This window comes from Laccaria bicolor, genomic scaffold (assembly GCF_000143565.1).
Source record: "Laccaria bicolor S238N-H82 LACBIscaffold_17 genomic scaffold, whole genome shotgun sequence".
Taxonomy (NCBI): domain Eukaryota; kingdom Fungi; phylum Basidiomycota; class Agaricomycetes; order Agaricales; family Hydnangiaceae; genus Laccaria; species Laccaria bicolor.
Genome location: NW_001889888.1, coordinates 792,926 through 820,292, shown reverse-complemented (window position 1 = coordinate 820,292; position 27,367 = coordinate 792,926). Strand labels below are relative to the sequence as shown.

Here is a 27,367-nt window from a genome sequence, read left to right as displayed (position 1 = left end):
ATTCATTCTGGAAATTCGGAGAATTGCTTGATTTTCTACGACAAGACAGCGCTGCGATGGGTATCTCGGACGTCGTACAAGGGACAGAGTGACCTCAAGGCCTCATATTACTCACCTTTTCAATAGCATCTCGTCGCTTATCGAAATAGAACCTATACATGTCTCTTGTCATCCATTAACTTGGTGCCAATGGCTGAATTTCAATTCCTGTGCGAAAAAGTATCCCAAATGGAGATAGGTAGGAGTTAGTCATCTCTGGGTGAATCTTCTTGCAGGTCTGCACCCCGCCAAACGCTGACAACGTCCTCGTAAATGGGATGATGCGCAGCTTTGTAACGCTCCGCCACGCGACATGTCTTGGATATAATCGTCATGCTCGACAAACCGATCGATCCTTTTCATCCCACGGGAACCCACACGGCGTATCCAACCTCACCACTCTCCTCTTTTATAAGTAAAAGACCTACGAACGAATATCACGGATCTATAGAGCGGTAATCACCATTAATCCCGAACATCGACATGTGCTTTGGAACGAAAAAGCAGGGCTCCAACTTTACAGACGGGCCAAACACGCAGCCCCAAACGAAACCACCCCAAAATGGTGCGACGACTGGTACAAAAGCGACTGAAGCACAACCGCTCCTTTCCCAAAAACAATCCCCACCTCCCATCATCGCTGCTTCTACCCTCCCTTCCTCGTCTACACAACCACACAAACCTTTTGACGTCTCAGAAATAACACAGCAGACTACTATGGCTCCTGTTAACGTAGCTATCATCATCTACAGCATGTACGGCCACGTCGTCAAGCGTACGTTTCTCTTACTACTTCATCGCCCATCGTCGTACTAACCTATCGACTGACGACTAGTGGCTGAAGCTGAGAAAGCCGGCGTCGAGAAAGCAGGGGGCAAAGCTACCATTTACCAGTATGTCTCACTGTCTTAGCCCTCTCAAGTGAAACCATGCTGACGCGCGTGTATGTCTGTAGAGTCCCAGAGACCCTACCCGAAGAAATCCTCACCAAGATGTATGCACCTGCCAAGGGAGATTTCCCCATCGCAACGCCCGACGTCTTGACACAGTACAATGCGTTCCTCTTTGGTATCCCTACTCGGTATGGTAACATGCCTGCTCAGTGGAAGGTCCGTCTTTCGTATCTTCTGTATCATCAATCTAATGACGGCGATTAATTACAGGCTCTATGGGACGCTACTGGTCAGCTGTGGGCTACTGGCAAGCTCGCAGGCAAGTATGCCGGCGTGTTTGTATCGACTGCTGGGCATGGTGGAGGTCAAGAATCGACTGTGATCGCTACCATGTCTACGCTCGCGCATCACGGTATCCTTTACGTGCCGTTTGGGTACTCGCATGCTTTCCCTCTGCTCGCGAACTTGGAGGAGGTTCATGGAGGTACGTAGGCTTCTTTCCTCCCTCACGTTGTCGTCATTTTTTGTGACCGTGGCATTGTCGCTTGCTCATCGCTTTTTCCTCGTATCAATATATTTCACCGACTAACTCTGCCTATCTTTAGGATCACCCTGGGGAGCGGGTACATTCGCAGGACCAACCGGCGCGCGCCAGCCATCTCCACTCGAACTCGAGATTGCGGAGATTCAGGGCAAGGCGTTCCATGATATTGTTAGCAGGGTCAACTTCCAGTAAGCAGGTGTTCTCGTGTGTGTGCTTCCTAAGCAGCTTGGAAAGCATGTCGAGTTCTCGCCTCTGGTGAACAACGGCAACCCCTCTACTAGCCTTTTTGTACATCCGTGATTGTTTCGTTTTGGTCAATGCATGTCTTCTGTATGGAACGTTTGTCAGTATGTTGATCGACCTTTCAAATCGAGTAAGTCAAGTGATAGTAGTTAGGACCGCCGCCCGGGAGGCCTAGGATTCTCCGGCGCTTCTACTGACTGGTGACAGGTAGCAATTACCCCTGCCAGTAGAAACACCTATTTTGGAAGGATCGTCCTACGAGAGTGACGGATGTGGCGATTTTGCACCCTTGGTTGGACTGGGCTCTGGCGTTCGTCGGGCTTCGTTGATCTCTGATTATGCGGCTTCACAGGGACGAGTCTGGGAAGAGGGCATCCGATATCAAATCATGGAGAAAACGCATATCGAATACGACCGGTGAAGGCAACCAACCCAAAACTAACCTCCCAAATTATTCACATTTAACCAGTCTTCACTTGATGATCTCCCTATCGACGTTGGCGTTGGACGATCGGAATGACAGCGTTTGAGGGGGAGAGACTTGGGTTTGTTTCGTTCCTCCAATAAAAGGCGATTATTGCGGGATCATAGAAAGGTTGATGCTCTTCGAGGTAACGAAGAGCATCAAAAGCCGACGTCGACATTAATGCCATCTTCGAGAGTGTTGCTATTTCATCGCGGTCTCATTTCGTGTTCCAGAGCCGAAATGGCAGCAATCGAAAATTACATTCTAGTTTTGTCAGTCCGTGAGTTTCAGTAATGGAATAAGTAATATACGTACAATATCACCCCCTTTCGCTTTCGCGATGCCATTGATCAGGGGGCCGAGGGTACAATCTGGAGTCCCATGACCCTGCTTCTTCTGCTTCGCGTTGTAATCCTGTGGAAGAATCGTCTGAATCTTGTTATCCACCAGGAGAGCCTTTGTCTCGCAGCCGTGACCGGCAAAGAAAATCAAGATGGGTCGCCTGTTTTGATACGTGGATCGGTTTGGAGTTCTCGAAACGCGTGGATAATATTAGCACGGTTGGCCTGTGTTGTCGGTTAGGAAGTCGCGCATCGCTTTGGCATCTGCAACACTTCCTCAGCTGAGAGGCGGTCCTTTGGCAATTGACTTTGAGAGGCAACTTGAAGATTGAACATGGGTGCAACGGGCAACTTACATAAAATTATTTTGCCCAAAATGCGACTATTCGATGATACAGCTGTATTTTGTAGTTCAACGCACAACGACAGTCCATATCCTCTGAAATATAGAGAATTACTGTGAAGATTATTTGAGGCAGCGGTTGGAATTCTGTGAAGACGTGGGAACCGATGATGTCAAGATCATTATGTCGAATTTTTCTGTCTACAACCACCACCATTTGGCCCTCCACCGCTATCTCGTACCGTAACAACTACCAGAGGCCTACGTGACGAATACTCAGTTCCCGGTATTCTACATTGTTGCCTGGAATATACCCGTTCTACATGTACGTTTTTTGGGGCTTCACAAAGGGGGCACGGTGACGCTAACCTTGGTGTAGACTGCTGACGATGTCGGGCAGCGAGGCCGCCCAAAGACCCCGGTTCGAGCCCGTGCAGTACGATCCAACGGAAGACTTTACCCCAGCCTTGATGCACGATGGTACAACTTGGACCCCCATCATTTCTTGCCCCATCAATTTCCCGATCGACCTCGTAAGGTACTCGTCTTAACCTGCAAAGTCTTTCTGAAATAACCACGTCCAAAATCCTAGTTCGAAATAGCCATCTCGCAGCTCATCCACCATCCCGAATACAACTCGACTTTGATCTTGAGATCGGAAGTTGTTGAAGAGACAGAGTCAGATTTCGTGGAGGCGGTTCCACGTTTGGAGGGATACCACCCTGTCCAATGTATTCATCGCCGACTGCTTCCAAGAAGACCAGGAAGAGATGCGGCTTTGGAGCAATACTGTTCCCTGCATGCTTCCGAGTCCGGAAACCCACACACGCTTATCCTTACCCCCATTTTGGCACCAGGCGCGTCCCTACCCTACTACCATCCCTCCGTATCGCACCTTGCATTCCGCTACATCCATTCGCCCATGAACACCGATACATCCCCCAGACTGCGCATCGAAGCGCTCCCTCTGCCGGATACCCCAACGGATCTAAACTCCCGATTGTACCGCACCTGCCTAGCCCTCCTAGACACGCTCCACCGATACGGATGGGGTGCGATGACGAATTACAAGAAACGGGTCCAGCACGACTGCTTAGTCTCGCGGGAGGCTTATCAGGATTTGTACCTGGTTATGAGGGAGCGACACAAAGGGCTGGTGGATACGTGGCAGGAAGTTACGGATCCGTTGAAGCATGTTTTTGAGGTGTGTGTTCAGTTCTTCCTGTATGGATCGTACCTAATGTACCAGTGTAGGATATTGGGATCGCAACGTACTTGATGCTCTTGTGGAAGGATACCTTCTCGACTTCGGGATCAACTGTGGTCGATTCGGCTGAAGAACCATGGAAGAGCTGGCCGCGACCACCTGGGGGCTTCTTAGATCTGGGGTACAATTTCCCCGTCTTTCATTCACTCCCTTGCTGACTTTTCCGTGGTAGATGCGGAAATGGACTCCTCACGCACATCCTCACAGCAGAAGGCTACGTGGGCTCAGGCGTTGATCTTCGGGCACGTGCGTCCTGGTCACACTACCCCGTTGAAACTCAAGCCCAGCTGCACGTCCACGCTTTCGACCCCACTGACGACGCTCTGGATCCATCCTTCATCAGCCTCAGAAACGCGTTCATCATTGGCAATCACGCCGACGAACTAACGCCCTGGGTCCCAGTCCTGGCAACGCTGCACGATGCAGCTGGGTACCTCTCCATCCCGTGCTGTACGTGGAAGTTCGATGCTAAATTCGAGAGGGCCAGTTCATCTGGGTATCCCCTGCCCGAGGGTATTGGGATGACGATGGAGCAGTTCGTCGAGAGCCTTAACCTTGGTGGGGATGGGAGCAACGGTAGCTCGTATTCGATGTATCGCATCTGGCTGGCAACGCTGAGTGTGCACTGCGGGTGGGCCGTGGAGTGTGAGACGTTGAGGATTCCCAGTACGAGGAATTGGGCAGTTGTTGGTGTGTTGTTGCGTCGTTCTTTCTGCTCTATCTCGTGCTGATGGCGTTTATGTATCTTTGGGTCGCAAACGACTGGGCGTCGTACGGCCTGAATGGGCCCTTGACAGTGTTCGTGCGATTGTTGAGGATGTTAAGAAAAGGGGGCTTTTCAAGACGAGGAAGCCAGAGGGGAAGGCTGGGGATCATTAGCTTTGCGATGCCAGCTTATGGCTTCACTTCATGACTAGGGGAGAAACCCGAAGTGACTACATCGCGCCTTCAGAGCGGCTTAAATCTGACCAGACTTATATCGCTGCGCGCATCCCACTCTTGTTATACATGCAGAATAGACTCCTTACCGTCCTCGATATGTCTCACAAAGGGATCGCCTATGGTCTATACAGAGCTCGTATGTCAAAGCTCAAATTGTTCTTGAAACGTGTAAGGTTACTCTAGAATCGAATCGTGGATCTGCTATAGACCATCCCTTCAATCGCCGTTCATTACGCGTCCGACCTTGTTCCTTCGGCACCCTTGCGCAACTCCGTGAGGAAATCCTGTAACCTTATTCTAAGTTTTCTCAAAATTTCGTCGTCATCAGGCGACGGAGCCGGCTGGAGTAGCATAGTCTCTCAGTGTCGGTGGGAAGGCTTCATTGCTAATTGCGCGTCTTACCAGCTGATCTATAAGGTACTTGAAGAGAACCATCAGCGTCCGCAGGATTGGGCATCTGAGTAGTCGCAACGTCGCACCTCTGCTTCGTCGATGGTCTATCCGAGCCAATCTTGCAATGTTATTATGTTACTGGCGACATAAAAGGAAACTCACAAGTACGATTGGTCCTCTGTGACAGATAGATAGATAGATAATTAGCGAGTTAGTAAACTCTTCCCGCCGTTCACGACGAACCTATTCATTTTCAGTGGTTAAGTATCTTCGAGATGCTTGCAAGTTTGCAAGAAGAGGTTGTGTCACGAAGTAACGGCCAGATGTGACGTTCGTGTTTCTTGAGCCAACACACTTGACCCAACCAAAGGCCCACTCCATCTCACGGCATTTGGTAGAATAAAGGACACAAAAGTAAGTCGTGGAAAACTCATAAGAAGACTACATGTTGACGTACAAATAGGATACGAATCTCAAATATTTCCTATGGCTTCTCCCTCCCAGCAGCAGAATCGCGAATCAAAAAAACGACACAAGTTTGGTATATCGATCTATTCTATACCACCCCACGCGACCTTTTTTATGCTACGAAAGAATCCCGCTGGTCGCCAATATTTGAAGTTTGACTCATGATCGGGTCGCTCAGTCCTCATCGAAATGGTATTTATACGGTCTGTATGATCTTTTTTCTCCTTATCTTCAACTACATTCACAGCGCTACGTTGCCGACAAGTCACCCACTTTCAGCATCGACAATCACCATGTTCATCAAATTTATCACTATCAAGAAGGCTCTCGGCAAAATGCTGCAGAAAGCTAAGAAGAACGTGAGCCCAACGACGTCATTCCCCTATACTATTTCTAACCCCTTACATCTAGAGCGACACGCCTTTTGCTGTCGCCACTACTGTTAAGGCTATTACCTCGACCCCCGACAAGGCGGAGGTGAGTGCAGCCATTTCCCCTATCAAATGGATGCTCATATACCCTAGGACAACGACGACCTCAAGGCCCTCGGGATTATATCAGATGCATTCCACCACTCCTCTGTCCTCGATATCCAACAACCCGTCGTGTTCGGCCTCGATTCCCCGCTTGATGTATGTCTTTTTCTTCCTGCAGGTAGGTTTCTTGACGGCCCCCGTAGCATCTAGCACTCCTCCAGCATCGTCGCCGCATGGCTTTTGCAGACATCAACCTCAATTCCCTTCAGACCCCTTTCGAATGCGATAAGATTTCGGCCCTTCCCAAGTCAGTCAGCTTCATAGGCACGCATGAAATTGTCAAATTCATTGGAGGGGGAACGTATGGAAAGGTGTATGTCACCAAGAACAGGGTGACGGGGGCAAAGGCGGCAGTAAAAGTAATCAAGAAATCGGCTCTCAGTTTTATGACGATCGATGCGGCGGTGGAAGAGAAGGCAGCCCTCCTCAGTCTTCGCGATTCGCCTTGGTTCACGCGTCTGGAGGCTTCGTGGCATGACGACGCCAATTTCTATTTGGCAACAGTGCGTTTTCTCCCCTCTCTTTGCACTTTCTCTCACAAACCCCAAAATGAATGCAGACGTACTGCCCTACGCCTCTAGACGAGGTGATTTGGCGAGCTGGGGGAGCGCTTGACCCAGAGCATGCCCGATTTTATATGGTCGAACTTGTGCGTCGATCATACAGGTGATGGCTCTCTCTAACCCCTTTCTTCAGGTAATTGGCCTTCAAGAACTCCACAAGCGGGGAATGATACACCGCGACATCAAACCCGCCAACCTTCTCATCGACGTCACTGGACATCTTGTCATTGCCGACGTCGGACTTATAAAGGATTTTGGAAAAATTCCCTTACTGGCGGAGCGCGTTTACCAGCCATTCTGGCCGTTTGCTAAGGGCGACGAGATCAGCACGACCACCCCGTATCGCAACCCCCGCGATCTGCCCTTTGTCGCCTACGACAGGTGCGGGACTACATTGTTTATGGCGCCAGAAATTATTCGTGGCCTTCCATACTCTTTCGGGGTCGATTACTGGGCCGCTACTGTCGTGCTCTTCAGCATGCTCACTGGCCGAGTGAGTGGTTCCGAGGATTTGATTGTGTTGCCCTAATGCGCCTTTTCTAGACTCCCTTCGGTTGGGATGAACAAAACCCATGTCCGCTCAACATTCAGGTTGTTATATGTCCAGTTCAATGGACACCCGCACCACAAGAAAATATTAGCGCTGTCGCAAAAGATTTTATTCAACAAGTTCGTAGTTGTTCCCGCCTCTGAGCTCGGCTGACCTTTCGCTTATAGATGCTGATGAAGCATCCATCAGAGCGCTTGAGAGTTGAGATTGATTTGCCCAGGCATCCCTACTTTGATGGGATGTTAGTGTCGTCTCCCTTCGGGACGTCGATTCAATGCTGATGTTCTCCCGCGTAGTGACTGGGAGCGCATGAAGGTCCGACAGATCCCACCGCCTTGGGCTCCATCTGAGAACCACATTCCACAAGCCGTCGAAGAGGAAGAAGCTGTCGTCACCGTCGGAAGACCTTACAAGAAAGGCCAGGACCCGCTTCCTGGATTTTATTTCAACCCAACCCACCCCGTCCCCATCATCGTCAAGGATCGACCCTACAACTCTGAAGCTGATGACCTCCGGGATATCCAGAATGTCGTCTTGATAAACGACCAATTCCGTAAACGACTAGTGGCTCTACCCCACCTTCGTGGCACCCAACCTCGCATGGATAGTGCCCTGGCGCCTCCATCGCAGGTCGTTGATAAGTCTGTGGAAGTCATGCCCGTCATTCGACATTCCCACAAAGCTGCTCCACATCGCCGCTCTCCAAACCTTCCCCCTCATCTTCTTCCGCCCAAAAACATGGCTGCCGACATTGTTTCGCGGTCCGCGTCCTGGATGTCGAAAGCGTTCCAGTCGAAGTTGACGAAAAAGAAGCAATCAAAGCCTGTAGCGAGACTGTAAACGATACCCGGAAATAGTTGGGTGCGCAAAACCTTTTGTTTTTATAACTTTCGACTTCACACTTTTCGTTCATATGACACCACAGTTTCTCTTCGATGTCTCCCTTCTCCTTGCTCACCAATACGACTCACCTCATCGCTACACCAATGATACCTCGGGCACCTGGTCTTCAATTCGAAGCCACCACACCCCTCAATCACGTAGTCAAACAACTACTTCCTTAGAGGGCACCTGCATATCTACTTGCACTCCGCCAATCGACGGCATCTCACCTTATTTACAGTAGCCTGGGCACACCGCTTCTCGTAGCCATGGATCCTCGAAAAGTTCAAATATAAATCTAGCTTGCTCGTCTACTTTTAACAGGTAGGCCATGCAATTATCGTCGGCTCGCCACCGTCATCCATTCCCTGCCTTCCCCGCGAAAGTGGAACATAAGTCGGGAACCTCCTCCCCCTTCCTCGATGGAAGGCGTTAATATCTCATTGTCTAGTGTTATGTTCACCTCGACTAGACCGAATTATCGGGTCGTCGGCCCAGTCGCCTCCCCCTTTCTTCACAAGTACCTCTGCTTTCTGCGTCTTACGCTGTTCCTCTGGATCCTCAAACGCATTCCTTCTCTTACCGCCTGGTCTATCCTCATGTCATCCGTGATTACCCTCGATCGGACCTTCCCCTTAATCGTCCTCTCTGAACGCTATGCCTTCTGTGTTGCAAAGATTTCACCCCGCTGAAATTATATCCTTGCAATCCGACCCGACACTCATTCCTTCTGCTAATACCAACTTCGCGATCTATCCTCGCGACATACACTCTTTTCACCTGCCGGGTGGTTCTTTCCTTTGATCAAATCATCGTGGTTCCCTTGTCCCCTTTAATTCATTTCAAGCTCCTCGGGATAATTATGCTTTCTATCCCTTCAAGATGCCTCTGTATCACTATCGAAGCTCTCTCGCTATATCTACCAACCATTCTTACACGGGGTATAACTTCTCAGGTACCAGTTCATCGAACGTTCCTCCATCGCTATGCGTTTGTCATCTAGTGCTCGGACTTCGGCTTGTGTTCTTCCCATTGTCAGCGCGCCGTAATATACTATGTCTATGTCTATGCCTTCTGTTTCTTTTAGAACTCTATCTTCCTATCGACACCTAGACATGCTCTCTCTCGACTCCCACTCGTAAAAAGTGCCCTCCCGGTCTGTGGATACATTTGTTTTTCGTCCACTCACGTCAACGAAAGCGTTGTGAATGTTATTCTGCCAGATGACCGCATCCTGACAAAATATAACCAGGAAACGGAGTATAATCTTCCGATTTTTAAGATTTCCTCCCCATCTGTCGCTAGGACTGTCGATATCTCGGTAGAAACGATCCCATGACCTGTGAACCGAAATTCATGTGTTTTCGCGCTTCAGTCTTCTAGGGCGCGATCACAATAAGCAGCGATCACGAGGCAAACACAAACTTCCAAAGTAGCGAGACAGACCTTTTCTTGTGATTGCCTTTCACTGTGAAGGCTCTCCGTTCCCAACGCTCATTCCAAGAACAATTCTGTTGGGTATAACTCTGCACGATGGTTTCTGATCTCGTATATACCAACATCTCGTGTGGCCTCCCTTTTGCGTCTGGCATGTGCGCCATCAATACACCACATGGTTGGAGGATGGTTTGAGCTATTTTTCTGGTCTTGTGTCCAGATCAACATACTGTTCAAACATGGCGGCCGTCAGCGCTCCTTCGGAGTACTGGAGGTTCTGCCTTTTGAGGTGATATCGACTAATCCTTCCTAGATCGTATCGTGGCATCATATTTTCTTATAAAAGAGCTCCCTCACATGCATTGGGCTTCATCGTCTTCCTGATCTCTTGCATTTTCAATGGTTCAAATCGCTTCAAGATTTTTTGTTCTGATTTCCTGCGTTGCACTTGGCTTGTCTACTCCCCTGAAGCGCACCATCGACCAGGTCAAGGCTGATGTCGCTGATATCTCGACCAAGGTTACCACTTTGGACAACGCTATCAATGCATTCCCAATGACTGGCGGTACACTCTTGGCAGCCTTAGTACGTCCAACGCCCTTATCCCTTTGTATAAGGAGACATCATATTTTTTTTTGCGCAGGGTATACACAGCAGCGCAACGGCTTTAGTGACTACTCTGGCGACAGCGACGACCGATGTGACGGTTAGTCGTGACGCGATTAACGTTGACGTGACTTATCCGCCGCATGAAGGCAACTGGCCCTCTCGAGGAGCAAGATGGATCGGATATTTTGAATGCCGTACTGGCGATAGAGCCCATAATTGGCGATGCGCTGCAACAAATTGTCGTTAAACAGCCAGCTTTCAAAGGTGCGTGGTCTCAGAAAGCTGCCGTGTTCCTCTGTTTAATAGTGGGATGGTCAGCCTTGCCGATTGGTGGTCTTCCGGCACTTATCCTTCAAGACTTGAAGAATCTAAACGACAAAACCGTCTCATTCTCGGATGCTCTTATTTCTACAGCCCCGGTACGAAAAATTTAACACACATCCTTGTTGTTTATTCAGAATTCTTTAGGCCGATCTCGTCGATGCCGCAACCAATCTCAGAGATAGGGTAGTCAATGCCTTCACCGCAGCCATAGCTGCGTACACTTGAACATTGTTCACAAGTGGGCACTCTTGAACATTGTCCCAAGTGGGCTCCAGTTTGACGTCAACACTCGTTGGAATTTATAACCGATTTCTCCCTTTCAATGCATGTATTTATGTAAATTGCCGAATGGATCGACACAGAACATCAAGTGCTGTTTAAAGAATCGCACAGTGTTACTAAGGGGCAGATATTGAGTTGCTCACGTCTTGATGATTTATTCTGCGTTACCGAAACTCTTTCGCAAACCCCAGAGATTCACTAGTAGCAGCTTAGATGATAGATCCCTAGACCTGAGTTTTCGACAATCATGTCTGCAGAGGTTTGATCCGCGACTATCTCCCTTGCCTTTCCGACGTTTGAACGTTTGTAAACGGTGTCGCCTGAGCCCTCTGGTACCATTGCACCGTCATGCGCATCATCGAGCCAGCGCGGGTGCTTACTGAAATGGAACTTACCTGAACCACGCGTCTGCACCACTCCGTGTAAACCTGTATACAAGCTCGGGTTCGCAGTTTAAGTATTACAATCCATGAGAGAATGTAAGTTTTCGTAGAGCTTGCAGAGCCTGCTGTCGCAGTTTGGTCGCAGTTCAATCCAAGCACCGTGGCTTGCTGTCTGAAAGAAAAGCCACGTGGGGAACTGAGGAAACCCTTACTAGAATGGTGGAGTAGGGCTTGCATAATCAGCTCCCTGCGCCTACTTACTCGAAATTGTCAAAACGATCAATCCTCTCGCACTCCGTCGTATATTCTAAAATGTAACGTTAGTAAGTTTTGTGGGCCGGCCAAACTAGGAAACTTTGCTCAGGTGGACAGTCATGTGAATGAAGATCACATGCGCACTTCTCCTTTTTGTTTCTCTGCAAACCGTTTCGTGCATCGGGTAGTTTTGGGGTAGTTAGTCATGGATATGCGTCATTGTAATTTTTGCGTAATCAGTTCACTTTGTCTAGCGAGGTCGAGTTGAGGTCGAGTTGAGGTCGAGTTGCGTTGCCATCGATTTTTTTTACCCTCATAAAGATTGGGACAAACCCGAAAGAAACATAGATGATGGATCAAACTCTGATGCAAAAGTCTATTTCAACGGATGCAGGAAGATGCAGGACTTACATAGCCTGGTGCCTGGAGTGCGCATCCGTCGGACACTGCGAGGCTTGAGCGCTGAGCGTTCGGCCATCCATACAAGTGTCAAGTTCGGGCAACATCAAGCCAGCTTCCGTTCTGTTTCGTTTCGATTGTTGACCTTGGCACACCGGAGTGTTTTGCCTCAAAAGTCCTATCTGGAGCGCGTCGACATCTGTCGACATGTGTGCATCAGGTCCCGATGCCCTGCAATATCATTCCGGTGTATGTACCTGAGCGGATGCACGGATAACATGACGGATCATTAATCAGTGAAAACAAATGCTCCGGACCGAGTGATCCTCAAGGGGTCAACCTCTCATCGAGGATCAAGAAATTCAGAATGTGTGACATGTGTCGACGTTCTAAAACCTATCGAATAAACAACAAAAGACCTTCTCAAACTGCTGGATACTTTATTCATATCTTACACCTTTCTTTTCCTTCGATGTCTGTCGGATAATCAAAGCCGAACGCGCCGCGTCACCTCCTCTATTCGAATTCATTCCTTCCTGAATTTTTGGTAGTAGTGGATAAGCCCAGTCGTCTATTACTTCGGGTTAATGAATCTGTTCAACGCGAGGAGAGATTATACGCACGGAGCTGTCATGGCCCTTGACATCCTCTGGCTTGCCGAGTTGGGCCAAGATGTTTTTAGCGAGGACCTTTCCAAGCTCGACGCCCATTTGATCTTTACAATACATAAATCAGCTGGTGAGAGTGGGCAGAAGACGTAACATACCAAACGAGTTGATACCCCAAACAACACCTTGCACAAAGATCTTGTGCTCATACAACGCGATTAAAGCACCTATACCACAAAGCCCTGTCAGCAAAATATCCAGAACGGTAAGACCGAAACACTGACCAAGCGTAGCAGGTGTCAGCAAGGGGAACATAATGCTGTTACTGGGCCTATTCCCCTCAAACACCTTACTCTTAATCAAAGTCTCACTCGCACCAGCGCCCAACTCCTTCCGGACCTCTTCCTCAGTTTTCCCAAACGCAAGCGCCTCAGGCTGCGCGAAAAAGTTGGACAGGAGGATGCGGTGATGTTTCGAGTTTTCGATGGGGTTGTGCGTCGTTGCTGGGGCGATGAAATCTGCCGGGATGAGCTTGGTGCCTTGGTGCACAAGCTGGTAGAAGGAGTGTTGGCCGTTGGTACCGGAGGCACCCCAGATGATGGGCTGTTTTTGGGGAAGGAAGTAGGATCAGCGGCGTTCTGATGATGAACTGGAGGACGTACCCCAGTCTGATAGTTAACGCGATGGCCATTCTTGGTGATGAATTTGCCATTGGATTCCATATCTCCCTGGGATATAGTGGTTCGCAGAGTCAATGGCGGAATGATAAGAATAGATAAAGGCGTACCTGCTGGAAGTAGTCCGCGAATTTATGGAGGTATTGGTCATAAGGAAGGAGAGCGAGGGTTTGAGCGCCTTTATGGGCTGTAAGTAAATTGTTCTAAAGCTTGAAACGTTACTCACCGTAAAAGTCGTTGTACCAGATACCGATGGCGGCCAAAAGAACGGGCAAGTTGTTCTCGAGAGGCGTCTCTTTGAAATGCTTGTCCATTCCATGGGCTCCCTTGAGCAACGCCTCAAAGTTCTCATACCCAATCACCAACGCGATCGACAATCCGATCGCACTCCACAAACTGTATCGCCCACCAACCCAGTCCCAGAACTGGAACATGTTTGACTCTGAAATACCAAACGCCGTAACCGCCTTGGTGTTCGTGCTGAGCGCGACAAAGTGCTTCGCGACGTGAGATTTATCCTTGGCCGTGGCGAGGAACCAGCTACGCGCGCTCTCAGCGTTGGTAATGGTCTCCTGAGTGGTGAAGGTCTTGCTGGCGATAATGAAGAGCGTTCGCTCAGGGTCACACTCGCGAAGCGTCTCAGCGATATGTGTTCCGTCAATGTTGGACACAAAATGCGCTTTGAGATCGCGCTTGGCATACGCCCTCAGCGCCTCAGTGACCATGACGGGGCCCAAATCAGATCCGCCGATCCCAATGTTGACGATAGTGTTGATAGTCTTGCCGGTGTACCCCTTCCACTCGCCGCTCCTAACAGCGTCGGAGAACTCTTTTATGTGGTTAAGGACGCCACTGACTTCGTCTACACCAGCTTCGGAGATGTTGAAGTCGTTAAAGTTGCGCAAGGCGACGTGCAGAACGGCGCGGTCCTCAGAGGTGTTGATGTGCTCGCCCGCGAACATTTTGTCGCGGTACTCTTCCACTTTGGCTTCACGGACCAAAGCGAGAAGCTTGTTCAGGATAGGCTCCGTGATGAGATTTTTCGAGAAATCGAGGAGGAGGGTGACGTCGGGACCGCTGGTAGACGCATATTCCCGGGAAAATTTGGAGAATCGCTGAGGATCTTGGGCAAAGAGCTCCTTGAGCACAATCTTGGAGTGATCTGCGTCATAGATGCTCTGGAGGTCCTTCCAGGCCGAGTATTCTGTTCTGCGGTTGGAGCGTGCTCGCCATGCTCGACGACGTGTACTTACCTGAAGCCAAGTTGCCACTCATTGTTCGGAGGTGTGTAGAGGTCGTTGGAGGTGGTCGATGATAAAGACGTCAATGCGATTGGCACCGAGTAACCGGACCGTAACCGTGAGAGTTTCGGCTTCCCTCGGTCTTCCGGACAACAATTCCCGACATCGCCAAGCGTTTAGAACCAGTTTTCCGAGTAGATTTCCAATATTGAACTTCTACTTGTTCGAGAATGTGCGTTTTTTTTTGTAGACTGGATTATAGAACATGAACAACTCGGGAAATTGAGGGTTTTTGGGATCTACTAGCATCGGCCCGACGGTAGTTGTGGTGAACGTATTAGCGGATTAGATAGGAGTGAACGTGCCCGAATCCCCACCTAATACCATTTATCCTGCCGGTAAATATATCTTATGCCAGCGGTATGGTAGCACCTTACTAACTGCAACTGTCGAAATTCAAAGTCCATTCAGAGCACGGAAAAATCCAAGAAAAGTCTATAAGTATTAACGATTTAATGGTGATGGTAATAATTGACTCGCTAGAATATTCACTTTCGATAGACCGAAAGTTCAAGCGACCAACGCTGGGCACCGAGCTCGAGCCAACTTCAGTCCCACGTAGTTCTCTGCACCACGCTCATGTTAGCCCCCCAAAAATCTATAAAGCGAACATTTTAGCAGGCCCCATAAAGCTCACACCATTTTCTGTCCTTGAAAAGTCGCGAAAATGGACCTCACATTCCCGCTACGTTAGTAGTGGGCCTGTGGGGGGGGGGGAAATCGCATGAGTTCTTCGTCAGTATTTGACGTTGATTCGACGTCTGGGGACTGCTGGAATAATGATTTGGAAGATTGTGGAAGGCAAAAAGTGGATTGCATCCCAGAGTCCAGCACGCCATCTCCGGGTGGGAAAGACGTGCCAATCTTGAGAACTGGTGTCTTTTCTGGCGGACTCTGCCGTTCTGTTGTGAAGGAGGGGGCAAAACTGGTGTTTTATCTTCTCCTCCTCCGTGAGGCGCGGGACCACATTCGGTGGTCATTTATTTACCAACTCATAAGGTTGACCAGCAGGCAGTTGGACGGTTCAAAAGCTGAAAACATGGGGAGAAGCAGAAGTGATACATTAGATCATGAGTGGAGTATGGGGAGAACTCACCGAGTAGCACACTGTGCCAGTGTTCTGATGCTCCGGGACTAGAAGGGCCTCAGAACCCTCTCCTCCGGTCCGATAGGCTTTTTAAAAAAATAGGTAGTGTTTACCGACATCTAATCAGAATGACTTTGGCTCTGCGTGAGGTCCTCGGCCCTGTGTTGGTGTAAACATCATTCCGAACGCAATTGAAACTCTGTACTAGACAAAGTGAATTTTGTCATGAGACGAACGCCGAGTCTTAAAAACGACTGTACTTATTCGCAGAAAGTGACGCGAGATATATAGAGTAAAAAGCCATGGGTGTGCCACGAGGACTTGGCCAAGACTTGGCGGTAGCGGAGGAATTGCGTCGTAAATTTTGACAAATAGTAACAAACAACAACCTCTTCACAACGCTCCTTGCAAACTCAGCTGATCTGCTGCTTCAATATCAATTCGGAACGGCACTCGAATGGCGCTGCTTCATGTCGGTCGGATCAGCAATGTCCTTATCTTTGCAAAACATCGCAGAACCCAGCCATATCGTGGTTTCGGACTGAACCAACGATCTTATTTTTGCTTTAGACGCACCGCGCCCACCGCGCCTCCCCCCTGCTTCGAAATTCAACCATCTTGACCTTTAATGTTCAATGCTTGATTCTTGAATAATGTCCCCGGGTGTCCACAATCATCATGCGGTGGCTCGTCCTTTCACCAGGATTCAATTTCCCGGTTCCAACCATTATTGAAGCTCAGGCATCTACCCGTGAGTCATTTTCAACTGTGTTGATTTTTTCATTCAAGACGTTTTAACAGAAAAGATAGGTAGAAACGAGGTATCACTCACAGTATCCTGTTTATGGCAGAACGTGCCCACATGGCACATTGCTTGTTTGTCAGTGTCCGACTCGCATGGTCTCGACTCTCTCAGTTGACATTTCAGAAATGCGACCCTAGTCCAATCCAATTTAGGCAGTCGCCGTTCTTTTCAGCAATTCTACTGAAGTTCTGTGGGCGTCGGTGTCATCAAGTTGTAACTCAGCTCTGAGCAGGTGCTCAACAGCATGTAAGGCGACGCATGTCCCCACGCCGCTCCCCTCTGCCTCTTTTGCCCATCGCTCGAAAGGATGCATCCCTTGGAAGTGGTGTTCACTGGTATTGCAGTATCTATTGCGCTATGGGGGATCCTGAAGAAATACAATGCGACGTCCTTGCCGACTCCACCTGGTCCGAAGAAACTGCCGCTTCTTGGAAACTTGTTTGATATACCTTCCAATCACGAGTGGCTCACTTACGCTCAGTGGACAAAGGATTATGGTTTGTACACAAACCTTTCATCTTTTGTTATCCTGATAGCGTAATTAGATTCGGACATCCTCTACGTCAAAGCTATAGGAATGAATATCGTTGTACTTAATTCGTTCAAGGTCGCAAACGAGCTCTTGGATAAGCGCTCGGCAACCTACTCTAGTCGGTGGGTGACATTGTCTTTTGTATTGTGCCATCTTAAACTCATGAACCGCTGTGGTTCACAGATTCAAGTGGACTATGACTGCCGAATTGTAAGTATCCTGACGTCCCTGTACATCTCAATATTCACACTCATTATGTCTTCTGTCGAAGAATGGGATGGGGTTGGCTCATGTCGTCTATGCCATATGGTGAATCCTGGAGAGAACGCCGCCGCTTATTCCAATCTTACTTCCACCCGGGAAAGCAAATGACGCATCATTCAAGACAACGCGAATATATCCGTGGGATGTTGCTCCCGCTGCTTCTAGCTAATCCTGGAAACTTCGCGGACGCTCTCAAACAGTGCGTATTGTACAATCATCCTCTTTTCATCGGAAGAAATTGATTTCGCCGTGACTAGCGCCATAGGCGGCATGGCCCTCTCCCTAGCGTACGGAATCAAAGTGTTACCCCGTGAAGATCCATACATTCGCATCGCAGAGGAAGCTTTGGGAGGGATAGCCCAAGTGACTGTAAGCAGTCGGGTATTTGTGAATCTCATCCCCTTCCTCAAGTACATCCCGGAATGGATGCCTGGCGCGGGTTTTAAAAGGCAAGCGAGGATTTGGTTTGGTTTGCAAAAGCGGTTCAGGGAGCGGCCGTTTGATGATTGCCTGAAGGAAATGGTAATTACCATTTTGCATCGGGTAATGGGGTCGCTTACGCCTTTGATACAGGTGGCAGGCACCGTCCAACCATGCTTCACATCCGAGTGCATTGAGAATGTCGACGGAAAAGCGGGGGATCCTGAACACCAGCGAGAGGTTATACAGGATACATCTGCGATGGTTTTTGCTGGTATGCGCATAATCCACATATTCTGTTTCCCTAGTTGATCGTTACTCCACAGCTGGGGCTGACACGACATTGTCCGCAATGGAGACTTTCCTCCTTGCAATGGTCAACTTTCCTGAACTTCAACTCAAGGCACAAGCAGAAGTAGATCGAGTTGTTGGACGAGGCAGGTTACCTGACTTCTCGGATGAAGCTGATCTTCCGTATCTTGCTGCTGTCCTGAAAGAGGTTTTGAGGTCTGTTGGCCATTTTGATATTAATCTTCGCATTCATCATTTGTCTTGAAAGGTTCCGGCCCTCTGTGCCGCTTGGTACGTCAATTCCTCTCAGGTAGTATTGCGGTGTACTCATGCTCCTTTCAATGTAGGGGTTCCTCACCTCCTCAGCGAGGATGATGTGTATGAAGGATATCACATACCGAAAGGGTCCATCGTGGTTGGAAATGCTTGGTAAAGACGCGCCTTCAAACCTTGGACTTCGTGCTAATACTTCGCGTAGGGCGATGCTACATGACGAAAACGACTATCCCGAACCAGAGACGTTCAATCCCGATCGGTTCCTCGACAAAGATGGGAAGCTTGACCCTAATGTTATGGATCCAGCTCGCATCGCGTTTGGCTTCGGCCGAAGGTGCGTAAATTTTTTGAACGCTTTATGCCTCGTTTCTTCTCGCACCACATCTTGGTTCTCTGAGCACATTCCCTTACATGCACATTTTCCACCCCCAGGCTTTGCTAACATACGCTCGCGTAGGATTTGCCCGGGAAGTCACATTGCGTATTCAACCCTGTGGCTCGTTGCTGCGTCGATACTGGCGACGTTTAACATCACCAAGGCCCTCGATGAATCTGGCAAAGAGATCGAACCCGGACTTGAGTACATCACGGGTCTTATAATGTGAGTTCATAGAAAAAGCCCTCAGTGCGACGTGTTAACAATGTCTTTCCTTGGGCACTGTCATTGATTATTGTGGAAATAGGCGACCTGCACCGTTTAAGTGCACCATCAAGCCTCGCTCGAAGGAAACGGCGGACTTGATTATAGCTCATAGAGACCGATTCGTCGAGGACTGAGGCGATGCATTCATCTATGAGTAGACACGCACTATATCAAAAGCCTTCCCCATTTCTTCTTCAACCTGTAATACCACCTCTGATGTAACTAACCTCTATGTATCTTACGAACTCCAAAATGATATGGGTTTTATAGCATTGACGCTGCGTAGCCTTTGCGTGAGATCATCAGTGGATACGAAGACAACTCGTAAGATGCCCTGAAATTTGATGGTCTTTAGTCCTTGCGATCCAAAATAGAGCGGAAGGAGATGTCTCACCCATGAAGAGCCAATGGCGCATCTTCGCCCCCATGCTCTCTAGATGAACGAAATCATGGTAGCTTCTATCGACAATCCACTAACCGCATGTGCCCATGGTGAGCGCAAGAGCTTCTTGAACCGTTGTAGACATGGCCAAATTCCCATTCCAAATAAATCTGGATATCAGGCCGAGCATCAAAATCCCCAAAGTCCAGAGGGTACACAAACGACTCGGCCCTAGAATTTGCCTAGAATCATCAAACTTCTTCCGAATATGCTTCTCCACTCGATTGGTGAGGAGCAATCGGAAGGGAAGGCCATTTCTGGATGTATCACTCAAGAGCGTCAATAATAAGGATCCATCGCTTGGTAAGACGAGAGAATATCTGGAAAGCAGAAAAGGATCCGGAGGTGGTGGAATGGATAGGGCCTATAATCAGCCTTTGAAATTGATGAGCCATAGCGACCGACGGTTCCAGTATAGCTGGCTCATCTCGAAGAGCCTTCTCCAGCAATGGCTTCGTAGCAGGAATGGAGAGGGAGATCTGATGTGCAAGAGTAGGGATGAGACGAGAAATGTGACTCTGTTCACCAGCGCCTCGAAGGAAAAAGAAACTCCCTAGAAGCCTGCCCTCGGCGGCATAGCGTTCCGCGATAGTTTGCGATAGCGCCGATTTCCCATAACCAGCCGGTCCATTCGACCAGCAGACAGCAGGCTCCTTGTCGGGACCATCGAGCCACTGTTCGATCGTAGCAATAACCTGCAGGCGAGTCCCAACGTCGCATCTGGCAACAGGGCCTGAGCGAGTGTGTGTGGCATTGCTGACAGGCCTGAATATGCCTGGGAGACCTAGAGGGCCATGAATGTACGACGATGATGAAGAAAATGCAGAGTTTACATACCGGTAGGGGAAAGACCATGTTGAACAACAACGTCGCGGCCAGCGGTGATGACCTGCGCATTTCCAGAGATGCTGGTTCCCCTAGCGTTTTGGAGGACTGCGGCTGATGGCGAAGACTCCATGTGCAATAAAGTGTCTTAATAGAGCGATTGAGAAGCTTAAGAGTCTGTAGGTTTCGAGAGATCAGTAAGGCGCGCAGAAGTTGTTGTGGTCGAAGGGCAACCGTGAACTGACTTCCTAAACGAGACATGCCATTGCAAGCACCATGCCCTTGTCATTTTCTTGGAAAATCTGTCGCTGATTCTCAGCTATCCAGTTGTACACTCGACGAATGGAACTACAAAGTCTAGTCACGTCGAAGACCATATTCCGAGTAAGCTTTTACTACTGCTGCGTTCCATATCATCACTAGCTTACACCTTCAACCAAACTCTTCTGGTAGCCGACCCTAGTCTGCAGGACATCAATGACCTACGCCAAGGCGAAGGTTAAAGTCTCCGCTCGGGGGATGGTTTGAAACAAGGATTTGAAGAATTTCATAGGGGTAGGGTCAACGGAAGCATGTGCGGATTTCCCGAATGATTCCCCCCCATGGACAACAACTCTTGCGTAGCATCTCGAAGATCGGGTGCACAACGGCCTCTCCCCCAAGGTCCGATCTATCTGGTAACACGTCAATACTCAAAGCATTGGGTGACAAAGAAATGTAGATGAACAAACCTCTCGTGAATTTCAAGCCCTCCTTTTCCTCCATCTCTGCCCTTGTAGCCGCAGCATTCTGCAGCAAGCCAGACAATCCCCGGGACGATGAAGAACCCCCGCGTAAGCTCACGAACAGCCCGTGTGTCTCGTTCGAAGCTATCTGCCAATTTGACCCCTTGCTCGCGATGACGAGAGGACGGTACTAAGGTTCCTGTTCCCGAATTAGTATGTCCTGCGCGTGGAGACACAAGGTGAAGACGTGAGGGAAGCATTTATGGCTGACACAACGGCAACGAGAGTTGGGAGGAAGCAACAAGGAGGATGTGGTGAGGGAAGTGGTGGACGATGCGACTCATGTATACGTCCGGGTTGCGACTGACCCCGACTTCGTCAGATTGTGACAAGGGCGACGGGTTCTAATGGCAAATCGTCCGTAGCTGGCTTCGTTATCTGAGAAAGTCTGATCAGAAGATGTATTATCTTTCCTAGATTCGGAAAGACTTTTACCTCCCATGCATGACCCCGACGAATCTCCCGTCATGACCATGTTGACCCTCCTCTCGACAACATCTGAACGTTCGCTGACATGGGTCATCGTGTACCGCCACGCCTCCCTTGAGTGACAAACCCACGGCCATCGTTGCATCCCTTGGCGCATAGCAGGTTTCGGAGGCCAGTGCCCGTAAGGAAAGGAAACCTTTGGAACGTGAATTTCGCACGTCCTGAACTTTAGACGAGTCAGAGTCCGCGATGAGAAAAGCCGTGGAAATGGTGTTCCAACGTCGAGCCTAAACTGCTTAAGGTGGCAACAGAGTTGTGTATATGTCGTGGTCGGAGCGTGCAAAGTGGGAGAAAGGTGGGAGGAAAATGGGGGGTTCGTCGATGATCTAGGTCCAGGTGGTGACGGCACCATAAAAAGAGGATGTGATGGATAGCGGTGAAAGTGGGTCTGAAGAAAGACAGAGATTATCGAGGGTTGTCACGTAACGACTTTGAGAAGTTGCCGTTGCTTTCTTTGGACAGGATGCTTGATTAATTCCAGAAACAAGATGGGATGGCATAGACGACGAAAGCAGCTTCCGTGGATTATACCCGCACGAGCGATGAGGCGATGGTCGTATGGTGGGATAGAGGAAGGTCAAGTCGGCTGGAGCCTTTTGGGTCGACTGGCGAACATCTTCCAAGCAGTGTTGAGATCGTTGAGGAAGAGAAAAGACATTTCCTTGGGTTGTAATGCGTTGAGATCCTGTGCAGGAAACATGTCAGTCTACCCGGCGTCAAATCTCAACCTCACCAAACTCACCTATGTGGTGATTGTCAACTCAGCATCGCGACCTTGCCCATCGCCTTCCATGTGCACCCACGTTGCTGGATTGTCTAGCTGGCTCGATTTCTATGTATGAAGTCTGATAAAAAGGTCAGTCGCTCCCATTTAACAACACTTAAACTAGACATGCAAACGTACCATGATCCTAGAAACATTAACCGCCCTCATCGCTGACGATTGCGCCATTGAGAAGTCTTCCGGGGTTCTCTCTCCTTGCGCTCATCTTTCGGGTCTGACCAAGACAAATCTTTTATTCCACGTTGGTATCTTCTCGAATCCCGTCGTCCCCGTTGTTCACGAGCCGCGTCGTTGTGGGTACGTAAGGTAGGGTGGCATGAGTTCTACGGATGTGCGAGGTAAACATCAACAGTCTTGAGGACCATGATAAGTAAGCGCACCTCAGAATTGCTTCAGGCGACGAATGGCCCCCAGCACCAGCGAGTATTTCAGTCAAGAGATTCCGAGAACGTCCTGGACAGTTTTTGAGGCAATTAGTCACCGTTCTACGCATATGTATGGGTTGAAACCGAACGCTACCCCCCTTCTTCCCTTGAACACTTTAGTCATGAGTATGGTGCGTAGATGTTGCTCTATCGTCGTGTTCAAGAAATTTTCTGATGGTGGTGGTATGAGACCTAGATTGAAAGGCGCAACAGTCACAAGGTGGACTTCCATCTTTTCTCTTAACCACCAACTTGCCACCAACAATACAACCGCCTCTCCTACCAGCTACTCACTCATTGAAGCCGACCGATGTGCTCTTGCTTTCCTCGCTCAACATAGACGGCGATTTCTTCGGTTTAAATCTTGCTAGAACCTTGAAGTTTTTCGCCATGAGAACAGACCGTAGTTCTACAATGCGAAAAGTTAATCTTCTTATCTTGTTTCTAGGTCCCACATCTTGATCCACTTTGGATTAGCAGAATTTTCAGTGCAGCGTTACGACAATACCTACGGTTCTTCTTTCATCCGGGCCTTTCTGAGCCCGAAGCCCGTCGCGGTCTGTCCCACCCCACACCCATCCTGGCACTCAGGCGGACTCACAGCGGCACAGATTTATCGACTTGCGCAGCTGACCGGTACACCGTAACGTTCCTCTTCAGGGCCCAATATCCCCGCATGACAAAATGCAGCGACTACTTACAGTTGGATATGGGCGTATGTTCCTTCACTTACGCTCCCCTTGCTTCGAGTGTTGATGTGTAACCAGGTCGACTGTTGCTGGAGAGCAGAGGGCGCAATTGTCGTCTGCTGCGCGGATTCTTCGGCTTACCATCCGATGTTACTACATCGAAACCCTCACAACGAAAGCTCTTGTCACCCAAATCGCCTTTTTTTCGTTAGACCAGGAGGATCAAGAACGTTCTCTAGTAACTGCTCGATCCATCTTCGAATTTCGGCCCCACTGTTCTTTGATACCGCATCATAACACAAACTTACTCTGATAATACAATTTCTCGTCATTTTATCAATGGCCCAATGATTCTCCAGTGTATCATCCGGCCAAGTTACAAACCAAAACAGACCACCAAGTTCCACATCCAAATATTCGCCTTTTTCACCCGCGCTCGGACGTTCCTCTATGGCCGACGGCGCCACTCCCGAATTTATAGAGTCTCGGCTTTGCTCCCTTTGCCTGCATCTTATTTGAGTTTTGCCCGTTGTCATCACATCTAGCTCAGCCTGACTGCACCTCACTACACGCAGCTTCTCGCTTATGGCCTGCGGCGAGCTCCAATCAGACCCTGCGCTCAAGGCTAAGCTTCCCCATCGTATCCCACGGCGTCTCCCTAACTATCAATGCATGGAGATAGCAAGCGAAGCAGCCGGTGAATCTAAGGGCGTTCTGGCTTCCAAACGAGTTCGCTGCCCATGCGAACGCCGTTTTGGAGAGGTCGACGTGAAGGATGGTTTTCGAATAAGTACTGACAACCTTCAACCGTCTTGGAACATCTTTTGTAGAAGACGCTGGAAGAGGCGCTCTCAAGCAAGGGCGTGTAAAATATATCAGCTCAATCTCAATATGAGTGGGAAACCCTGCTGTTCAAAATGATACTGCATCAGCCAATACCTTAGTCCTCTTCTAGTGCATTGCGGATGGCCACAGGTGTGGAACTGCTGTTCGCTCTAATTCATAATGAACTGATACCTTTCACTTTTGAAGTATCTACCGCTGTCAAACGTCACTGTTGCCCGTGGATTATCTGAGATACCATGGCTTATCCCATCCACGGGCGGGAAATACACGGATCAGGGTGTTGTTCACAGTAATTTCTATTTTTACTTACCCATTCGTTTTTACTCTTATATCAAGCTGATCTATTTTAGAACCGCAGCAATAGCTGACTAGAGGGCAACTGCAACTGACCAGCGACTGCAAAGTGAGTCGCTGTCTCGACCAGGTGCAATCTCCATCAATCGCAGGGTAATTATGGTAATTTGCCGGCGGGCTCATGAAGGCCCATTACTCCCTATCAAAAGAAGAGCCCCCCAAGGTCCACCGGCACGTCAAAAAAGCTGCGCCTTTGGTGTAGGGCTAACTTCGACCCCAGCTGTCATGTCTCTGTATTTTCGGGGTTTCTCGTACCTGACACCAGAATCATTCATTATGAAGCGCTCCGATCCATGGCCTTTGACGAGCGGTCCGCAACGATCCCAAAACTCCTTCCGTACTGCAAATGCCCATGGTGAGGGCGTTCAAGATGCGGAAAATATCCAGGTCCGTTCGAACCTATTGCTTATATCTCGCTCTGGGTTCCATCTTCATCATCATCCGAGTCTATGGTGCAGGCACCTTTCGATTTCTCAAATCCGATTCAATGAACTTTTTCCTTCCCTCTCAAGAAACGTCCTGGCCGTCGAAAAGGGCTGGTATATGGAAAAACACGCATCAAGAACCTTTTGTCGTTATTAAGCCTGAAGAGCACCCCATACCAAAGCTGATAGAGGAGGCTGAATCGAAATACGAGGAAAAGCTGCAACGGCAGAGTAAGAGCCTAGAGGATGCAGTGGAAGAGTACAGAAGACGATATAGACGGGCACCGCCCAAGGGCTTCGACGAGTGGTGGGATTTCGCGCAAAAGCACAACGTGAAGATGGTAGATGAGTACGACGGGTTGATGGCGGATTTGGCTCCATTTTTCGAACTTTCTGGTGAAGAAGTACGCCGCCGTGCTGCCCAGGTTAGTTCAATATATTTCAACGACAACTGTTGTTCACTCTCATCTTCAAGGTTGGCCAACTGTCATCGATTGATTTGCTTCGCATAAAGGACAGAAAGATCACGATCGAAAATGGCCATGGAAGGTTCAATGACTCGGAAATCAGTGCTCGAGCTCGTGGATTCCGTTCTATGCTTGCGAAATTTGTGAAAAAGGTGCGTCTCTTCAGATTGTCAGTCCCCCTTCGTTTCTAAATCACTCTCTAGCTTCCAGACATGGAGTTTCCGATTAATGCTAAGGCAGAAGGCAGAGTTATCGTGCCTTGGGAGCATCAACGTTACCCTAATCTCACGCTGCAAAATTCTACAGGTACGTCACGCTAATTAATCCTTCCACCCCGTTAACACCCCTTGACAGGTGGTATTGACTCAATGCTGGGCGGGAAGTTCAAGCCAGATTGGGGTACAGACGGCAACGTTTGGGACTCGTGGCGTCGAACCTGTCCTCCAGACAGTCCCGCTCGCCGCCTTTATTCCTCTCGACGGACTCATCAAGTCGTTTATCAAGGAAAAGCCTACTTGACCTCCGAGTCCGTTGCTCCAAGTGGCGGTTATGATTTTGGCTTCTCACCAACCACGTCTTCTCTTGTCAATTACTGCGATGAACCCCACTCACATGTCCTTCAAGGCCACTTCTTCTCCGACTGGCGAACAATACCGGCGCTGTACCCGATATTCAGTCCAGCCAAGACCAGAGGATTTCTAGATATCAGAATTCCCAGTCATTATTATTACGGAAGCACGAAAGAGTATACCTATGGTTGGGACACTGACAAGAAGAAGCTGGTGGAGGTGGACGCTATGGAAGTTCTATGGGAAGACAAAATCGACAAGATTTTCTGGAGAGGTGCGACCACGGGAGGCGGAAATCACCCACCCGGCTTCACGCCTAATTTTCAAAGGCACAGGTGCGTTCCTCGCAGCTGTGTAAGGGTGCCCATATCCTGACTCTTTCAGATTTCTACGAATGGCCTCAGATAAATCGGAAACTAAACGCACAGTCCTCGTTGCAAAACCTAATTCTACGGGTTTCGTTCCTGTTTCCGTTCCAATTGGCCAACTGAACGAGGAGATCATGGACGCTGCTTTCGTTAAATTAACAGGAGAGTATCCTGGCGGCCGCACAGCACTTATGGCTGCACACCGCTTCGCGACTTCTGTCCCATTGGGAAAACATTGGACATACAAGTACCTGGTCGATATGGACGGGATGAGCTACAGCGGTAGATTTCTTGCCTTCCTTGCTAGTGACAGTGTGCCTCTCAAAGCCACTGTATATGACGAGTTCTTCTCCGATTGGATTCAGCCTTGGTACGCACAGGCCTTCTACCTACAATATGAGAAGCTTATGAGCACGGCAGGTATCACTTCATTCCTTTGTCACCAACATACCAAGAAGTCTACAACATCTACATGTATTTCTCTGGGCCAACATTGGCTGTTTCCAAAGCAGTGAACTTTACAGACATGACTATCCCCTCTTCAAACGAGAAGCGGGCACCCCCACTGAGGGGCGACGAGTACTTGCGTCGGATCGCCACTGCCGGAAAGCGTTGGAAGAAAACCATTGGTCGGACGTTAGATATGGAGGGTAAGTCACTCGTTTCGACTTGCAGTAGTGAGGCTGACTTTACCGACGACGATCCAGTCTACGTCTACCGACTGTGCTTAGAGTGGGCTCGACTTTGGGCAGATGATCGTGACTCCATGAATTTTGGCCTCCAGTCACCGCCGGCGGGACGACATTGGCCGGCTAAAGTTAAGAATCATTAGAATC

At 49.2% G+C, this 27,367-nt stretch overlaps 10 protein-coding genes across 10 annotated transcripts; 6 read left to right on the top strand and 4 right to left on the bottom strand.

Moving 5' to 3' along the window:
- Positions 1-522: 522 nt before the first annotated feature.
- Positions 523-1,817, top strand: LACBIDRAFT_185266 (uncharacterized protein; the record flags this gene model as incomplete). The annotated part of the gene is made up of 6 exons (XM_001882681.1): positions 523-616; positions 737-814; positions 875-932; positions 995-1,148; positions 1,203-1,416; positions 1,538-1,817. The coding sequence occupies 6 exons, from the start codon at positions 523-525 to the stop codon at positions 1,666-1,668; spliced, it is 729 nt and encodes a 242-aa protein (XP_001882716.1). The 3' UTR covers positions 1,669-1,817.
- A 545-nt stretch (positions 1,818-2,362) lies between these two features.
- Positions 2,363-3,086, bottom strand: LACBIDRAFT_328638 (uncharacterized protein; the record flags this gene model as incomplete). The annotated part of the gene is given in 5 exon segments (XM_001882523.1): positions 2,363-2,386; positions 2,501-2,687; positions 2,883-2,908; positions 2,948-2,965; positions 2,985-3,086. The coding sequence occupies 5 exon segments, from the start codon at positions 3,084-3,086 to the stop codon at positions 2,363-2,365; spliced, it is 357 nt and encodes a 118-aa protein (XP_001882558.1).
- Positions 3,087-3,461: 375 nt separating this feature from the next.
- Positions 3,462-4,867, top strand: LACBIDRAFT_250989 (uncharacterized protein; the record flags this gene model as incomplete). The annotated part of the gene is made up of 5 exons (XM_001882680.1): positions 3,462-4,073; positions 4,124-4,192; positions 4,220-4,257; positions 4,309-4,596; positions 4,684-4,867. Coding segments are annotated over 5 exons (1,191 nt in total), but the record flags the coding sequence as incomplete, so codon positions are not given.
- A 5,439-nt stretch (positions 4,868-10,306) lies between these two features.
- On the top strand, positions 10,307-11,065 carry LACBIDRAFT_328635 (hydrophobic surface binding protein; the record flags this gene model as incomplete). Its single annotated transcript, XM_001882679.1, has 5 exons — positions 10,307-10,492; positions 10,551-10,613; positions 10,663-10,780; positions 10,823-10,935; positions 10,985-11,065. 5 exons carry the CDS (start codon positions 10,307-10,309, stop codon positions 11,063-11,065), a joined length of 561 nt encoding a protein of 186 aa, XP_001882714.1.
- Positions 11,066-12,685: 1,620 nt separating this feature from the next.
- LACBIDRAFT_320024 (glucose-6-phosphate isomerase) lies at positions 12,686-14,719 on the bottom strand (the record flags this gene model as incomplete). Its single annotated transcript, XM_001882522.1, has 8 exons — positions 12,686-12,730; positions 12,783-12,874; positions 12,926-12,994; positions 13,052-13,370; positions 13,430-13,495; positions 13,555-13,622; positions 13,671-14,648; positions 14,698-14,719. 8 exons carry the CDS (start codon positions 14,717-14,719, stop codon positions 12,686-12,688), a joined length of 1,659 nt encoding a protein of 552 aa, XP_001882557.1.
- A 1,791-nt stretch (positions 14,720-16,510) lies between these two features.
- Positions 16,511-16,752, top strand: LACBIDRAFT_299822 (uncharacterized protein; the record flags this gene model as incomplete). The annotated part of the gene is made up of 2 exons (XM_001882678.1): positions 16,511-16,583; positions 16,634-16,752. 2 exons carry the CDS (start codon positions 16,511-16,513, stop codon positions 16,750-16,752), a joined length of 192 nt encoding a protein of 63 aa, XP_001882713.1.
- A 192-nt stretch (positions 16,753-16,944) lies between these two features.
- Positions 16,945-19,334, top strand: LACBIDRAFT_190903 (uncharacterized protein; the record flags this gene model as incomplete). The annotated part of the gene is made up of 12 exons (XM_001882677.1): positions 16,945-17,134; positions 17,183-17,291; positions 17,353-17,379; positions 17,441-17,632; positions 17,691-17,955; positions 18,007-18,127; positions 18,180-18,360; positions 18,413-18,435; positions 18,492-18,573; positions 18,623-18,754; positions 18,878-19,021; positions 19,104-19,334. The coding sequence occupies 12 exons, from the start codon at positions 16,945-16,947 to the stop codon at positions 19,195-19,197; spliced, it is 1,560 nt and encodes a 519-aa protein (XP_001882712.1). The 3' UTR covers positions 19,198-19,334.
- A 1,237-nt stretch (positions 19,335-20,571) lies between these two features.
- LACBIDRAFT_299819 (uncharacterized protein) lies at positions 20,572-21,384 on the bottom strand. Its single transcript, XM_001882521.1, has 2 exons — positions 21,062-21,384; positions 20,572-21,000 (listed from the first exon to the last, which is right to left on the bottom strand). The coding sequence occupies exons 1-2, from the start codon at positions 21,313-21,315 to the stop codon at positions 20,892-20,894; spliced, it is 363 nt and encodes a 120-aa protein (XP_001882556.1). The 5' UTR covers positions 21,316-21,384; the 3' UTR covers positions 20,572-20,891.
- A 562-nt stretch (positions 21,385-21,946) lies between these two features.
- On the bottom strand, positions 21,947-22,996 carry LACBIDRAFT_299817 (uncharacterized protein). Its single transcript, XM_001882520.1, has 4 exons — positions 22,769-22,996; positions 22,509-22,711; positions 22,347-22,449; positions 21,947-22,289 (listed from the first exon to the last, which is right to left on the bottom strand). The coding sequence occupies exons 1-2, from the start codon at positions 22,879-22,881 to the stop codon at positions 22,621-22,623; spliced, it is 204 nt and encodes a 67-aa protein (XP_001882555.1). The 5' UTR covers positions 22,882-22,996; the 3' UTR covers positions 21,947-22,289; positions 22,347-22,449; positions 22,509-22,620.
- A 2,193-nt stretch (positions 22,997-25,189) lies between these two features.
- LACBIDRAFT_250899 (uncharacterized protein) lies at positions 25,190-27,363 on the top strand (the record flags this gene model as incomplete). Its single annotated transcript, XM_001882676.1, has 7 exons — positions 25,190-25,552; positions 25,603-25,746; positions 25,798-25,900; positions 25,949-26,498; positions 26,548-26,901; positions 26,952-27,181; positions 27,239-27,363. The coding sequence occupies 7 exons, from the start codon at positions 25,190-25,192 to the stop codon at positions 27,361-27,363; spliced, it is 1,869 nt and encodes a 622-aa protein (XP_001882711.1).
- Positions 27,364-27,367: the final 4 nt, after the last annotated feature.

Bases quoted from the DNA above. Each gene is read 5' to 3' on its own strand.
- LACBIDRAFT_299817 (XM_001882520.1), bottom strand. From the start codon at position 22,881: ATGCGTAGAACGGTGACTAATTGCCTCAAAAACTGTCCAGGACGTTCT. The intron at 22,712-22,768 runs GTGCGCTTACTT...GCACATCCGTAG, and splicing joins TCGCCTGAAGCAATTCTGAG to AACTCATGCCACCCTACCTT.
- LACBIDRAFT_299819 (XM_001882521.1), bottom strand. From the start codon at position 21,315: ATGCTTCCCTCACGTCTTCACCTTGTGTCTCCACGCGCAGGACATACT. The intron at 21,001-21,061 runs GTTTGTTCATCT...GTTACCAGATAG, and splicing joins GGGCTTGAAATTCACGAGAG to ATCGGACCTTGGGGGAGAGG.